The following is a 15056-nucleotide window of genomic DNA, read 5'->3' on the forward strand; positions in this document are numbered from 1 at the left end:
CTCGCCCTCCCCACACCCTGCGCTCACTGGTCCCCTCTGAGCAGGGTGAACTCAGCCCCATGGCAGCTACTGTGGTGCTCCCTGCTCCCCAGCCCAGGTTCAGCGCCGGTGCCAGCCAGCACATCCCCAAAGGGTGACAGCAGCATCTCCCTGGGGTTGCCACTGCCAGCTCTTATTTGGGACAGGGTCTGGTAGCACCTGCAGTGCCCACAGGAGGATCAGAGCCACCGTGGAGGCTCTTGCCTTGCAGTGCTCAGGCACACCAGCAAACCTACCTGTGAAGTTCCAACTTTTATTAGTGAGAATCTGCAGGTTTCTGGGACACAGATTGGGAGGGGAGTTGATCGTCAGGGTGTCCTTCAAGGATCCTGGCCTCCTCTCGCTCACTCGAAGTGCCAGGAGCTGGGGTGTTGTGCGAGGGTCCCTGCACGGACAGGCTGGATTCTGGGTTGGCAGCAGTGAGGAACACTGCAAGGGACAGGGAGATGATGAGCACAAGCCCATGCCACAGTCTCTCCCTCTCTGGATCACAACCCTACACCTGTCCCCAGGTCCCAGATGGCTGTGGTGGCCCTGGGGACCCTGGTGGCTGCACCCCTCACCAGTGTGCAGGTCACTGCAGTCGCTGCACTCCCAGGAGTCGTCATCTTCCCCCACAGCAGAGCAGTGCTGGTGAGTCCCATGGGAGCCACAGGAGCTGCAGAGCAGAAGTCTCCAAGGCCTGGGGATGCAATGGAACCCAGTGTCAACAAAGGTCCACAAGCTGTAGGCTGCCAGCCCTGGCACTGTGCTGAGCCCCCTCCACCCTGCTCACCCTGGCAGCCCAGCTCAGCATCTCAGGGAAGCCCCAGCACTGCCCAAAGGAAAAGATGAAGGCATCGTCTGCTTGCTGGGGCTGTAGGGACCGGGGCCAGCTGCACTCACCCCTTGTTCTCCACCTGCTCCCGTCCCGCTGGGCACAGGCACTGGCTGGCGTCGCAGGAGCTGTGCCGCAGGTAATGGTCATCAAAGGCCCCGTCCTCCTCCCAGGCAGCATCCCTGTGGGAGCAGGGGAGGGATCAGCCCTGTGGGAGCAGGGGGTGAAACCACACCAGCATCTGGGGATGCAGGAGCAGATCAGCCAAAGCATGGCAGAGGGAGATAGGTAGAAAGGTAGAAAAACCTGTTGGGGATTTTGATGCCCAGGCGAAACATCTCCTCCTGGAAGGTCACCATGTCCTGGCAGAGCGGGCAGCGGAAATGGTGCAGGGCAGAGCGCAGCGCCTGGCCCTGGGGCAGACCCAGCGTCACCATCAGCGGCTGGGAGGTCTCTTTCATGCCCTCACAGCTGGGTGACGGGGTGATGACAGTTGATGACATCAGGGAACGGAGACGATGCCACCTACCTGGATGCAGCGGCGATGGAACCAGGCGCTGACACAGGCGGGACAGACCAGGGTGCCATAGCAGGGCCGCCCCGCCACCGCCTCCTGGCAGATGAGGCAGTGGGTCTGCTCCTGCTGCACCGCCCGCACCCGCTGCACCGGCCGGTGCTTCCAGCAGAAGGACCTGAGGGACCCAGGGGACAGTTCAGCCCCAGCCCTGCTCTGCCCCTGCCCCAGCCCCACAGGGCAGCTGCACTCACTTGAACTCCCCGAAGAACTGGGAGACGCAGCCCCGCTCGCTGCCGCAGGGAAAGTGGAAGGTTCGGGTGCAGCGCCGGCCCCGGCAGGTGACCGAGGCTCCCGGCAGCCGGCAGATGCAGCATCTCTGGGGACAGTGCAGAGGTGGATGGTGTCATGGCCACACACCCCAGGGAGCCCCGTTTGCCCTCATCCAGCACAGTCCTGTCACGTTTCGGTGGGTTGCCTAGCTGGTGACACCAGGCCACTCATAAAGCCTCCTCCCCTCTCCAAATCCCCAGTTTACGTAGAGGTGTTCCTTTTTGATCGAGGAAGATCTGAATGTTGCTTGCAGCAGCCCTGCAGGGTTGCTGGACTTGGAGGTGACAACAAGGTACATGGAGATTGGGGTGGGGACACGTGTCCCCCAGCCTCACCTTCTGTGCTACCCGCTTCAGCTTCCGCTGGATGTCAGAGAAGAGGAAGCCATAGAAGCCCTCGTCATCAGCCCCTCTCTGCTCCAGCCCGCTGGCGTGGTACTGCAGGAGGGGAAAAGGGTGACGTGCCAGGGGCAGGGCTAGGGACCCGGAGATGTTGGTGACAGGGGGTGGCAAGCCCCAGGGACTCACCAGGCAGTTCTCATGGACACAGAGCCCATCCTGATGGCACAGCTGCCCAACCACATCAGGATCACAGTCTGCCCGTTGGCACAGCCCGCACACTGCTGGGGGACAGCAGCATTGTCACCCTCGGCACCGTGGTGGGGTGTTGGTGGGGGTAACACTGGCAGGATGAGGGGGTGGGAGCCGTTTCCCATGGCATGAGGGTCTCTGCACGCACAGTCGGACACTGGTGAAAATCCCCTCTGGCAGGTGCCCAGGGGATGCTCTGTGCTCACCTTCATTCTCGGAAACCTGACGCTTCCTTTTGCACGGGGTGGGCGCACAGGAGGGTCCCACCTGCTCGTCCGGCAGCGCCGCGGGACACTGCGCAGGGGGGAGCTGCGGCATCTTGCAGCACCACAATGTCAGCTCTATCACCTCAAGCGGCTGCAGCAAAGGAGATGGCTGGCCGTGGGGATGTCAGTGCTGTCACAGACTGTCCTGATCCTCCAGAGTGTGTGGCAATCATGCTGCTGAGCAGGGGACAGTTGCATGGAGCATTCCAGGGTGTTTGTGTGCTGCACATGGGTACGATCACAACACGGCACTGCATGCACAGAGCCGGGTCACAATGGTCCCCACCCCAGTCATCTCCCTCCCTGCATCTGTGAGCTGGGGACAGGTGCAGGGCTGGGATCTGGGGAGAGACGGAGTGTGACGTGGACTTGTGACGCTCATCATCTCCCTGCCCCTTGCAGTGACCCCCGTTCCAGCCAGCCCAGACTCCAGACCCATGGCCAGAGAGGATTGCGGTCAGTTGCTTATGATCATTTTGTGTGTAAAAGTTTGGTGCACAGCTAAGCAAATGCTCCCTGTTCACCATGAGAAATTCTCAAATATTGCAATTGATAGTGACATTTTATACTACTAAGGCTATATTCTCACCATAAGTTTTCAAGTGCGTTAACATATTATATGGATAATATTAATTTAGCACTTAAACTAGATCCAGGACAGCTGACTCAAGTTCGTCAAAAGAAGTATTCTGTAACACGAACATAATTCTTGGTATTTAAGAAGGAAGTTGCAGGGAACAGCTCTCATTCCTCATGGACACTGTCCCTGCGTGGGTCCTGCTCCTGTTCCTGCTCCCAGGTCCCAGTTCGCATGACTTCCCTATGCAGTGCTATTTACAGCCACATCTTTACTGGATTCACCACGCTCAAGTGTTGGTCTCTGACATTCATTGACAGGAGTGTGCATTCTAGTGGCCAACTAATGCTTTGCATCATTATTCTTTTATTGTTATTTGATTAAATCTGTTTATTTTTCGAACCATGAGTCTGTCCTTCTCTTATCCTTCCTTCCCCCCAGAAATGGTGAGAGAGAAACTGTTTTGTCGTTTAGTCACAGGCCCAGAGCTAAATGGCAACAGGGGTGCTGAGCGAGCAGCTGCGTGGTCTGGGTTGCTGGCTGGGGTTAAAGCACGACACAGCTCCAGCGCCGGCTGGTGCACGGGTCTCTGCAGTCGCTGCACTCCCAGGAGTCATCATCTTCCCCCACAGCAGAGCAGCGCTGGTGGGTCCCGCGGGAGCCACAGGAGCTGCAGAGCAGAAGTCTCCAGGGCCTGGGGGAGCAACGGGACCCCCTGTTATCAAAGGTCCCTGAGTTATGGGCTGCCAGTCCTAGGGTTGAGATGGTAACATACACCCTGTGCTGTGCCTGGTTTGGCATCCCAGGGAAGCTCCAGCCCTGCCCAAAGGAAAAGATGAAGGCATTGTCTGCTTGCTGGGGCTGTAGGGACCGGGGCCAGCTGCACTCACCCCTTGTTCTCCACCTGCTCCCGTCCCGCTGGGCACAGGCACTGGCTGGCGTCGCAGGAGCTGTGCCGCAGGTAATGGTCATCAAAGGCCCCGTCCTCCTCCCAGGCAGCATCCCTGTGGGAGCAGGGGAGGGATCAGCCCTGTGGGAGCAGGGGGTGAAACCACACCAGCATCTGGGGATGCAGGAGCAGATCAGCCAAAGCATGGCAGAGGGAGATAGGTAGAAAGGCACTGACCTGTTGGGGATTTTGATGCCCAGGCGAAACATCTCCTCCTGGAAGGTCGCCATGTCCTGGCAGAGCGGGCAGCGGAAATGGTGCAGGGCAGAGCGCAGCGCCTGGCCCTGGGGCAGACCCAGCGTCACCATCAGCGGCTGGGAGGTCTCTTTCATGCCCTCACAGCTGGGTGACGGGGTGATGACAGTTGATGACATCAGGGAACGGGGACCATGCCACCTACCTGGATGCAGCGGCGATGGAACCAGGCGCTGACACAGGCGGGACAGACCAGGGTGCCATAGCAGGGCCGCCCCGCCACCGCCTCCTGGCAGATGAGGCAGTGGGTCTGCTCCTGCTGCACCGCCCGCACCCGCTGCACCGGCCGGTGCTTCCAGCAGAAGGACCTGCGGGACCCAGGGGACAGTTCAGCCCCAGCCCTGCTCTGCCCCTGCCCCAGCCCCACAGGGCAGCTGCACTCACTTGAACTCCCCGAAGAACTGGGAGACGCAGCCCCGCTCGCTGCCGCAGGGAAAGTGGAAGGTTCGGGTGCAGCGCCGGCCCCGGCAGGTGACCGAGGCTCCCGGCAGCCGGCAGATGCAGCATCTCTGGGGACAGTGCAGAGGTGGATGGTGTCATGGCCACACACCCCAGGGAATTCTGTTTGCCCTCATTCAGCACAGCCCTGCCACCATGTTTTGGTGGGACACCTGGTTGTGACACCAGGCCATTGATAAAGCCACCTCCCCCCTCCAAATCCCAACTTTCTGCAGAGATGTCCCTTTTTGATCAAGGAAGATCTGGGGTTTTCTTGCAGACGACTGCCAGAGCATCCCTAGAGGGTTCCTGGCCTTTGAGGTGCCAGACAAGGGACATGGAGATCATGGTGTGGACACATACCCCAGCCTCACCTTCTGTGCCACCTGCTTCAGCTTTTCTTGGATGTCAGAGAAGAGGAAGCCATAGAAGCCCTCATCATCAGCCCCTCTCTGCTCCAGCCCGCTGGCGTGGTACTGCAGGAGGGGAAAAGGGTAACATGCCAGGGGCTGCCAGGTGTGCAGGGCTGGGGACCAGGGGTTGTTGGTGACAAGGGGTGTCAAGCCCTCACCAGGCAGTTCTCATGGACACAGAGCCCATCCTGATGGCACAGCTCCCCAACCACATCAGGGTCGCAGTTTCTTCGGCGGCACAGCCCGCACACTGCCAGGGGACAACAGCACTGTCACCCACAGCACCATGGTAAGGTGTCAGTGGGGGTAACACTGGGATTGGGGAGGGGCAGGAGCAATTTCCCACCATGCAGGGGCCTCTGCTTCAACAGCCACAATCCCCTCTGGCAGGTGCACACCTTTGTGCTCACCTTCCTTCTTGGGGACCCGGTGCTTCCTTTTGCGCAGGGTGAGTGCACAGGAGGGTCCTGCCTGCTCCTCCACGGGACGCTGTGGGGGGCGCAAATTCAGCATCATGCGGTGCCACAAGGTCAGGTCTATCAGAAGTGGCTGCAGCAAAGCAGGTGTCTGGCCATGGGGATGCAGGTACAGTTGAACATCCTGATCTTCCAAAATCTGTGACAACTGTGCCACTGAGCAAGGGGTAGTTGCATGGGGCTTTTTATTCAGCCCAGTGCGTTTGTGGCGTGATACCACACACCATCTTGCTCCAGGCATTACCCCTACTAGCACCTCGATGTGGTGCTGGGGGTGGTGTTGCTGCTGTCCCCTGGCAGCATGTAGCTGTTCTGATGGGCAAACTGTGACCCCGAGGTGGTTGGGTGGCTGTGATGTCAGGATGGGTTCTGAATCCATGAGAACTGACGCAAACATTCAACTCACCCCGTGGCAGCGAGCAGGGCTGCAGCTCCCAGTTCTTTGGGGAGTTCAAGTGAGCACTGCAGGAGCTGCCATAGGGATGAATTCGCCTTGTCCAGACAGGAGCAGTGAGCCCACGGTGTGGGGATCCCCATGGGTCCCTCCTCCCATATCAGGGTTCTGGTAGGGACTTCAGACACACCCAAAGGGGTTGATAGCACAAACACTTTATTTAGGCATCAAAAGTTCTCTCTCTTCATTAACAGGCATATTGATATACCATATTAAAATAATTTAAAACAAAGTAATTTAAACTATAAATTACATTTATATTTTCACTTTTCTTAGCAAAAAATATTTAGTTGACCTTAAATAAGTTAAATAGACTAAATTTCCCCTTGAAGAAGACTCTAGTTCAAGTACTCTCATGCGTGACAGGGGCTGGTAGCTGAGCCCTCCAGGGGCAGCACTGGGGACATGGCAGGGGCAGTGGGGAAGGGTCAGTTCTTCAGGCTCTGGAAGTGTTTCAGATGCGCCTTCACCCAGGGCATCTGAGGGTCCGCGCACAGCTCCCTCTTCTTCTTGGTGACCAGGCTGCCAAGAGAAAACCCACATTGGGATGCTTGTCCAGGTAGCAGGTGCCCATGCTGGGTTCTGCTGCAGCACCCAGGTGTCCCTGGCTTTGTCCCCATCCTCCTCCCCACCACCCTAGGGGCATTGCCTCAGCCATCACCCCCAAGCAGCACTGGGTACTCACATCACCCCCGGCTTGGTGCAGCTGCTGCTGCTGGTGGTGTAGACAGAGGCGATGAGGCTCCGCGGGACAGGGCGTTCCTGGTAGCTGAAGCAGCAGGAGGTGGGGACGCCATCTGTGAGGGCAGACAGACAGACCCGGTGAGACCCCAGGCTACAACCACAGGGTCCCTGCTGATGGGGACAGGGCTCTGCAGCTGCCCGGCAGCAGCCATGCAGCGATGGCACACCGTGTGCCGGAGAGGATGCTGAGACATCGGACTCACCGAGATGGGCCTGGGACGGGGAGCAGGTGGCCATGAGCAGGAGAGCGACCAGGGCGGCTGCGGGGACCTTCATGGTGCTGTGGTGGCCGAGGGATCTGCGAGCGGGGCAGGAGCTGGGGGCTGCAGGGCTCTTCTCCGCACGATGCTCCGGACTCTGTGCCATCTCCTCCTTTTATCCCTGTCCGCTGGGCGGGCACAGGATTTCAAGGAAAGGAAAAATGAGTGCATCATACCAGGGAAATTATGTCAGGATCACCCAGTTTCGTTGAGTTAGGGAAGGAAACTGCAGAAGAGGAAGCACCATTCACAGGGCTGCGACTTTCAGATTCCATTTGGGTGCCTGGCAGGGATCGGCCAGAGCCTAAAGCTCCATGACACACAGTTTTGCCTTAAAGACGACTTCTCACCCTGCTCCACCATCACAGCAGGAATACAGAGTTGGCTCCACAATAATGCTATCCACATATATTCATATGTACTCATCATACCAGTTCTTGGTTGGACGCTTAGGAAACATCGTGTAGAAATAAAATTGTGTTGAGCTCAAAATCACTGGGCATCTCACATTTGTCCCTTTTTGCCAGCAATATGGTTAAAAACAGTTTTCTCATGCTGGAAAGGCTGCAGGGACATGGAGGCCTGGGGGCCCTGTAGGGACTGGGCTCCATTGTTCTGCTCCAGGGCTGGAGCAGCAGGCTCAGGCTGCAGCCTGGCCTGCCAGCCTCCCCATCCCCTGCGAGAACAGGGGATTTACACCTCTGCAAGGATTTTAGTTTTGGCTGCAATCCACAGGCTCTTCTCAGTCACGTTGTTGCCATTACTGCTAGCCCACTTCTTCTCAAGCAGGATAATTTTGTCCAAAAAGCTCTCTCTACTGGATTAGCCCCCAAAAAACCACAAATGCACCCATGTCAGGAGATAAGGGCATTAAGAGTAGGAGCTGGAGGGAGGAGAGGACTCTGCTGGCGCCCACTGGGATCAGCTCATTGCAGCCTTACAGATTAACCTGGAGGAGATCTCAGCATGACTGAAAAGGGGCAGCATTTGCAATCCCAAAGGGTAATTCCCAAACGCATCCCCACAGGTGAACACCCAGAAATAAAGGGCTCTTGAAGTTTCTACTTCCTAATTTCCACCCCCCCCTTTCTTCTGGCCTTGCCCTGATGCTGCTTCTTGATGCCACAGAAGGCTGGATGCCCAGCTCTCAGCTCCCACACAAGCCCTGGCTTCCCACCCTCCTCCTGACCCTTGCTCAGGCATGGCTCATTCCTGCTGCCCTGATTCAAGGGAAAAGTCCAGCTCACCGAGATGCTGAGCAGTGGTCATGCCCGTCCTCCCATCCCCACCACATGGCAGGGGTGACGCTCCCCATATGCACGAAGGGATAAACCCCACAGTGGCTGCAATGGTCTTTTGCCTTCCCACGTCAACAGGTCCCTGTGTGAAGGATGTATTGCTCCAAGGCAGACTTTGTTTGAGAGGAGGCAAGGGATTAGGAGAAAAGGTCAGGATTGTTTCTTTTAGAAAAGATGGAGCAGAGGAGAGAACAAGTGTAAAGTATCTCACTGGAGACCTTCAAGAGGAGCTGGTCTGGCCTCAGGGCGGTGATAGGAACAGAAACAACCTCTCCAGCTCCCTTCTGCAACTGCCTGTGTTTCAGCTCTTTCTGTTCAAGCTGCCCTGCCTGAGGCTATGAATGAATACGGCCAGGTTGGACGGGGCTCTGAGCAACCTGATCTGGGTGAAGATGTCCCTGCTCATGGCAGGGGTTGGACTGGATGAGCTTTGAGGGTCCCTTCCAGCCCAAAATATTCTATGATTCTATGATCTGTGGGCACTGGCTTTAGCAGTAACCAGAGGAAAGTTGTTTGTCTGGCAGGAACCACAGAAAATCTCACAATTGCAAAGATTATTTCTGATGGAAATGGTGAAAATATTTCCTCTTTGCTGCAGAAGTGGTTGGCCAAACTTTCAGTTCTCCATTGAGATGAGAGCCGGATAGGACTTTTTACTGGATGCTGATGAAATACTTTCCACTCTAACTGGAACTGAGGATATTTCAATGAATTGCACAAAGTTGCAGCTCAGCAAAAGTATATTATTTGTGTTTAAGCATGTTTAAGGAATTAAATATAAGGAACTGATGTAAAGGGAGAGTGAAGAAATTACTTACGGTTTTATTTTTCCTGCCACGGAAGATCTCTGTAAGCAGATGACTTTCTAATCCAGCAGAGGAACTGTCGAGGGTTAGGATTGCGGGGTGACAATCAAACCCTGGCAGATGTATTGTTAACCTCCTCTCCCCCCCACTTCCCCCTTTTGCCCCTCCCTCTCCCCCCTTCCCACTCAGGACAGGCGATCGGGAGGGAAAGAAGGACAGAGAGAAGAGAGTTGGAAAAGTTAAAGATGTTTTACTAATGCTACTAATAAGAATAGAGAAAATAATACAAAATATACAAAACCAATCTTGTAAGTCTCAGCAACTGCAGAGCCAGCACCCAAAGTCCTGGATTAGACTCTGTAGCCAACCGGAGCTCGATTCAGTCTCTCACTAGGCCTCAGTTCGCAGGGACGACCAGCAAGGTCCTCTCCTAATGTCAGCCATGAGGAAAAAGGGCAAAGAGACAAAAGGGACGAGATCCTCGTGATCTCCCACTTTTATATGAAGTATTCACGTGAATGGAATGTTATACTCCGTTGGTCAGTCTCTCGGTCACCAGTTTCTCGTTGCCCCTCTCGCGAGATGTCCATCCGTGCTTATCAATAAGTTTGCATTCCATTGCTAGGTTTAACCAAAACATGTGTCGGGTTCTCCAGGAAAATGCAGCTAATATGAAGGCTTTAGCTGACAGGCAAAAATTCACTAAAAGAGAAACTTGTTTTTTAACAAAACCAGGACATTCCACCCCTTATAATATGACATTCACTGAATACTTAAACCTTATCAATACAATCTATCAATACAATCTAATTAATCACTACTACTATATATATATATACATATGTACATATATACACAGGAGTAATTAATCAGTGGACCATCCTTTGAAAAGTTCATTAAGTTCATTTTGTCACAACAGTCTCCCAGGGCAGGAAAAATGATACAAGTGCATCTCACGACCACTGTTTGTGGGTTAAGGACACCAACTTCGAAGAAGGTGTCGGGCGCCACTCGAAGAAGCTAGCTCTAGTTTCATCACCATTGTCTTGATCTGAAAGACACTTATTAAACATTGTTAGTGCAGCAATTCACATCATACAGTTCAGCATTGCATATTTTCACCTGAAATCAAATCCCCTTGAGGTACACACCGAACTTCTCCATCCTTAAGCATCACCCACCAGGTGCTGCCAGGTCCCTGGGCAAAAACAATCCCACGAATAGGTTTGCCTTTGCCTGAGGCAGGAGTAACCCAGACTGCCTTTCCTAACATATTTTTCATGTGTACTACAGGGACTTTATCTCCTTCTACAGTCCGTAGAATTTCTGATTGGGCAGGCCCGGCTCGATTGGTTGATCCCCTAGTGTTGACCAACCAAGTGGCTTTTGCTAAATGTGAATCCCAGTTTTTAAAGGTTCCGCCACCAAGTGCCTTTAGTGTAGTTTTTAACAAACCATTGTACCTTTCAATTTTCCCAGAGGCTGGTGCATGATATGGAATATGATATACCCACTCAATACCATGTTCTTTGGCCCAATTGTCTATAATACTGTTTTTGAAATGAGTACCATTGTCTGATTCAATTCTTTCTGGCGTACCGTGCCGCCAAAGGACTTGCTTCTCAAGGCCCAAGATAGTATTTCGGGCTGTAGCATGAGGTACGGCATAGGTTTCCAACCATCCAGTGGTTGCTTCTACCATTGTAAGTACATAACGCTTACCTTGACGTGTTTGTGGAAGTGTAATATAATCAATTTGCCAAGCTTCTCCATACTTATACTTTAACCATCGCCCCCCATACCATACAGGTTTTAACCGTTTTGCTTGTTTGATTTCGGCACAAGTTTCACATTCATGAATAACCTGTGAAATAGTGTCCATAGTTAAATCCACCCCTCGATCACGAGCCCATTTGTATGTTGCATCTCTACCTTGATGCCCTGAAGCGTCATGGGCCCACCGAGCTAGGAAAAGTTCACCTTTATGTTGCCAGTCCAAGTCCACCTCAGCTACTTTAATCTTAGCAGCTTGATCCGCTTGTTGGTTGTTTAGATGTTCCTCGGTGGCTCGACTTTTAGGCACATGAGCATCTACATGACGAACTTTCACAGGCAGGCTCTCTAGCCGAGCAGCAATGTCTTGCCACAGTGTGGCAGCCCAAATGGGTTTACCTCTGCGCTGCCAGTTGCTTTTCTTCCATTGCTGTAGCCACCCCCACAAGGCATTTGCTACCATCCATGAGTCGGTATAGAGATAAAGTATTGGCCACTTCTCTCGTTCAGCAATGTCCAAAGCCAGCTGGATGGCTTTCACTTCTGCAAACTGACTGGATTCACCTTGTCCTTCAGTGGCTTCTGTAACTTGTCGTGTGGGACTCCACACAGCAGCTTTCCACCTTCGATGTTTTCCTACAAGACGACAGGATCCATCTGTGAACAGTGCATACTGCTTATCAGTCTCTGAAAGCGTATTATATGGTGGTGCTTCTTCAGCACGTTTTACTTCCTCCTCATCTGGAGACATTCCAAAATCTTTGCTTTCTGGCCAGTCTGTAATCACTTCTAATATCCCTGGACGGTTGGGACTTCCAATTCGAGCTCGTTGCGTGATCAGTGCAATCCATTTACTCCATGTAACTTCGGTTGCATGATGTGGAGAGGGAACCGTCCCTTTGAACATCCAGTTCAGCACCGGCAGTCGAGGTGCCAGGAGGAGCTGTGCTTCAGTGCCGATCACTTCTGAAGCAGCTCGAACTCCTTCATATGCTGCTAGTATCTCCTTTTCAGTTGGAGTATAGTTGGCCTCAGATCCTTTGTATCCTCGACTCCAAAAACCTAAGGGTCGACCTCGGGTTTCTCCTGGTGCTTTCTGCCAGAGGCTCCAGGTAAGTCCATTATCTCCGGCTGCGGTGTAGAGCACATTTTTAACATCTAGTCCAGTTCGGACTGGTCCAAGGGCCACCGCATGAGTTATCTCACGCTTAATTTGTTCAAAGGCTTGTCGTTGTTCAGGGCCCCACTCAAATTGGTTCTTTTTACGAGTCACTCGATAGAGAGGGCTCACAATGTGGCTGTAGTCAGGAATATGCATTCTCCAAAAACCTACAACGCCCAAGAAAGTCTGTGTCTCCTTCTTATTAGTAGGTGGAGACATTGCTGCAATTTTGTTGATCACATCCATTGGGATCTGACGACGGCCATCTTGCCATTTTATTCCTAAAAACTGGATCTCTCGTGCAGGTCCCTTGACCTTGCTTCGTTTTATGGCAAAACCAGCATCCAAAAGAATATGAATTATTCTCTCACCTTTCTCGAAGACTTCTTTCGCTGTGTCGCCCCATACGATGATGTCATCAATATATTGCAAGTGTTCTGGAGCTTCACCTTGCTCCAGCGTGGTCTGGATCAGTCCATGGCAGATGGTAGGACTGTGTTTCCACCCCTGGGGCAAGCGATTCCATGTGTACTGGATGCCCCTCCAGGTGAAAGCAAACTGCGGCCTGCACTCTGCTGCTACAGGAATAGAGAAAAATGCATTAGCAATGTCAATTGTAGCATACCACTTGGCTGCCCTTGACTCCAGTTCAAATTGCAGCTCTAGCATGTCAGGCACAGCAGCACTCAGTGGTGGTGTAACTTCATTCAGGCCACGATAGTCTACAGTTAGTCTCCACTCGTCACTAGACTTACGCACTGGCCAGATTGGGCTGTTAAAAGGTGAGCGAGTCTTACTGATCACACCCTGGCTTTCCAATTGACGGATCAGCTTCTGGATAGGAATCAAAGAGTCTCGATTGGTGCGATATTGCCGGCGATGCACCGTCGTGGTAGCAGTTGGCACCTGCTGATCGTCAACCCTCAGCAGTCCTACAACAGAAGGGTCATCTGAAAGACCAGGCAAATCAGACAGCTGTTCAATTTTCTCAGTGTCCACAGCTGCTATACCAAATGCCCACCTATACCCTTTTGGGTCCTTAAAATACCCTCTCCTGAGGTAGTCTATGCCAAGGATGCACGGAGCATCTGGACCAGTCACAATGGGATGCTTTTGCCAGTTTTTCCCAGTTAGGCTCATTTCAGCCTCTACAACAGTCAGCTCCTGGGATCCCCCAGTCACTCCAACAATATTGATGGATTGTGTTCCTTTATAATTAGAAGGAATTATTGTGCACTGAGCACCAGTGTCCACTAAAGCTTTATACTCCTGGGGTTGTGTTGTACCAGGCCATAATATTTGTACAGTCCAATAAACTCTGTTATCCCTTTCCTCCACCTGGTTGGAGGCAGGGCACCTCTAATTCCTGTTTTGCACAGTCTCTGGGTGTGAATTAGAGGTTCCTTCAAGAGCATCAGAATCTCTTCTGCTCCTTTTGTAAACTGGAGCAGCCACCTTCCTAGGAGTTTTTCCTTTTATCTCACGTACTCGTTCCTGAAGTTCTGAGGTAGGCCTTCCATGCCACTTATTCATGTTTTCTCCCTGCTCATGTAGGAAGAACCACAGTGAACCTCTTTTTGTGGGCTGTCTCTGCCCTCTCTCTCGAGATTGGAAACGCCTTCTCCTAACAGCTGAAACATAGGTTTGTGCAGGTCGTGAACGGTACGAGTCTTCTCTGAGCTCTTTGATTTCTTGCAACAGCTTTTCAAACCGGTCATCAGATTTTTCACACAGTTTCTCCACAGCGGAGACACAAGCCCGTAGAGAACCAGCAAGGCTGTCCTCAAAGTACCGGAGCTGCTCAATCACTTCATTAATTTCTTGTATACCTCTAGCCGACCAGACCATTCCTGCCAATGACTTAGCATATGCAGGTGGTGCACTTTGTACAAATCTGCGCCACATAGATTTTGTACAATTGATTCTATCTGGGTCTGTCCCCTCTTGGCTGTTTGGTCCTAGATAGATGATCTCTCGCACAGCTAATTCTCTCAGGAACTGGATACCTCTCTCCATAGTATTCCATTTCCCTAACTTGGATATACAATCTTCCTTGTAGGGAAATCTGACTTTCATAGCTGCCAGGAGTCGGGTCCAGAGAGTAGTGGCATTAGACTCTCTTGAAATTGCCCTATCAATGGTGGAATCTTTTGACAGAGATCCCAGCTGCCTGGCTTCACCACCTTCTAATTCAATTGTTTCTGCCCCATTGTCCCAGCATCGCAGCAGCCAGGTTAAAATATTCTCGCCTTCACGACGACTAAAGTCTTTTCGCAGATCTCTCAGCTCACCTGGAGAAAAGGACCGAGTGGTGGTCACTTCATCTCCACCCTGTCCTGATGATGATGCCTCTTGGGTTGATGTTGGCCCTGTGCCATCACCTGCTGCACGGGTAGTCTTTCTAGTGACTTTCTTACAACCAGCAACTGATGCTGATATGGGTTCACCATCATTTGATTCATTTTCAGAGTCTGAATGACTGTCACAGTGATTGCTGTGGTTACAGCAGCAACAGTGCCCAGTGTGTGAAGACGGGGGGGCTGCCTTGTTAGCCTTTGAGGCTGGAGAGGTAACGTTATCTGCAGCGACCTTGGCAGAGGAGCTCTGCGGAGGAGCTGTAGCTTCAGCCTGTGAAGCCGCGGTTGGGGGGGCCGTGGCTGCAGCAGCAGCTTTGGCTGTTTTGCCTTTTCTCGAGCGGCTAGGAGTGCTTTTTGCTAAAGCTTCCGAAGACGCACTGCAAATCTCAGGACTAAGAAGAGACGCAAACCTCCTATTGAACCTCATTTCTCTTAACAGTAACACAAACTGACACACATTCAGCAAACCAGATAACACCATCACAGTTCTATCAAAGCTCCAAGGGTATTCAAAGTTCTCTAACACATTTGCAAA

General features: G+C 52.7%; 3 protein-coding genes across 3 annotated transcripts; all 3 read right to left on the bottom strand.

The window, feature by feature from the left end:
- Nucleotides 1-295: 295 nt before the first annotated feature.
- On the bottom strand, nucleotides 296-2710 carry LOC136110238 (PHD finger protein 7-like). The gene is made up of 9 exons (XM_065853459.2): nucleotides 2500-2710; nucleotides 2231-2322; nucleotides 2039-2140; nucleotides 1625-1749; nucleotides 1386-1548; nucleotides 1163-1269; nucleotides 925-1038; nucleotides 603-721; nucleotides 296-468 (listed from the first exon to the last, which is right to left on the bottom strand). Exons 1-9 carry the CDS (start codon nucleotides 2609-2611, stop codon nucleotides 296-298), a joined length of 1107 nt encoding a protein of 368 aa, XP_065709531.1. The 5' UTR covers nucleotides 2612-2710.
- Nucleotides 2711-3682: 972 nt separating this feature from the next.
- LOC136110245 (PHD finger protein 7-like) lies at nucleotides 3683-6064 on the bottom strand. Its single transcript, XM_065853467.1, has 8 exons — nucleotides 5602-6064; nucleotides 5350-5441; nucleotides 5153-5254; nucleotides 4725-4849; nucleotides 4486-4648; nucleotides 4263-4369; nucleotides 4027-4140; nucleotides 3683-3830 (listed from the first exon to the last, which is right to left on the bottom strand). Exons 1-8 carry the CDS (start codon nucleotides 6062-6064, stop codon nucleotides 3683-3685), a joined length of 1314 nt encoding a protein of 437 aa, XP_065709539.1.
- A 236-nt stretch (nucleotides 6065-6300) lies between these two features.
- On the bottom strand, nucleotides 6301-8098 carry CCL8 (C-C motif chemokine ligand 8). Its single transcript, XM_065853319.2, has 3 exons — nucleotides 7069-8098; nucleotides 6807-6918; nucleotides 6301-6643 (listed from the first exon to the last, which is right to left on the bottom strand). Exons 1-3 carry the CDS (start codon nucleotides 7229-7231, stop codon nucleotides 6550-6552), a joined length of 369 nt encoding a protein of 122 aa, XP_065709391.1. The 5' UTR covers nucleotides 7232-8098; the 3' UTR covers nucleotides 6301-6549.
- Nucleotides 8099-15056: the final 6958 nt, after the last annotated feature.

Source organism: Patagioenas fasciata, chromosome 19 (assembly GCF_037038585.1).
Source record: "Patagioenas fasciata isolate bPatFas1 chromosome 19, bPatFas1.hap1, whole genome shotgun sequence".
Taxonomy (NCBI): domain Eukaryota; kingdom Metazoa; phylum Chordata; class Aves; order Columbiformes; family Columbidae; genus Patagioenas; species Patagioenas fasciata.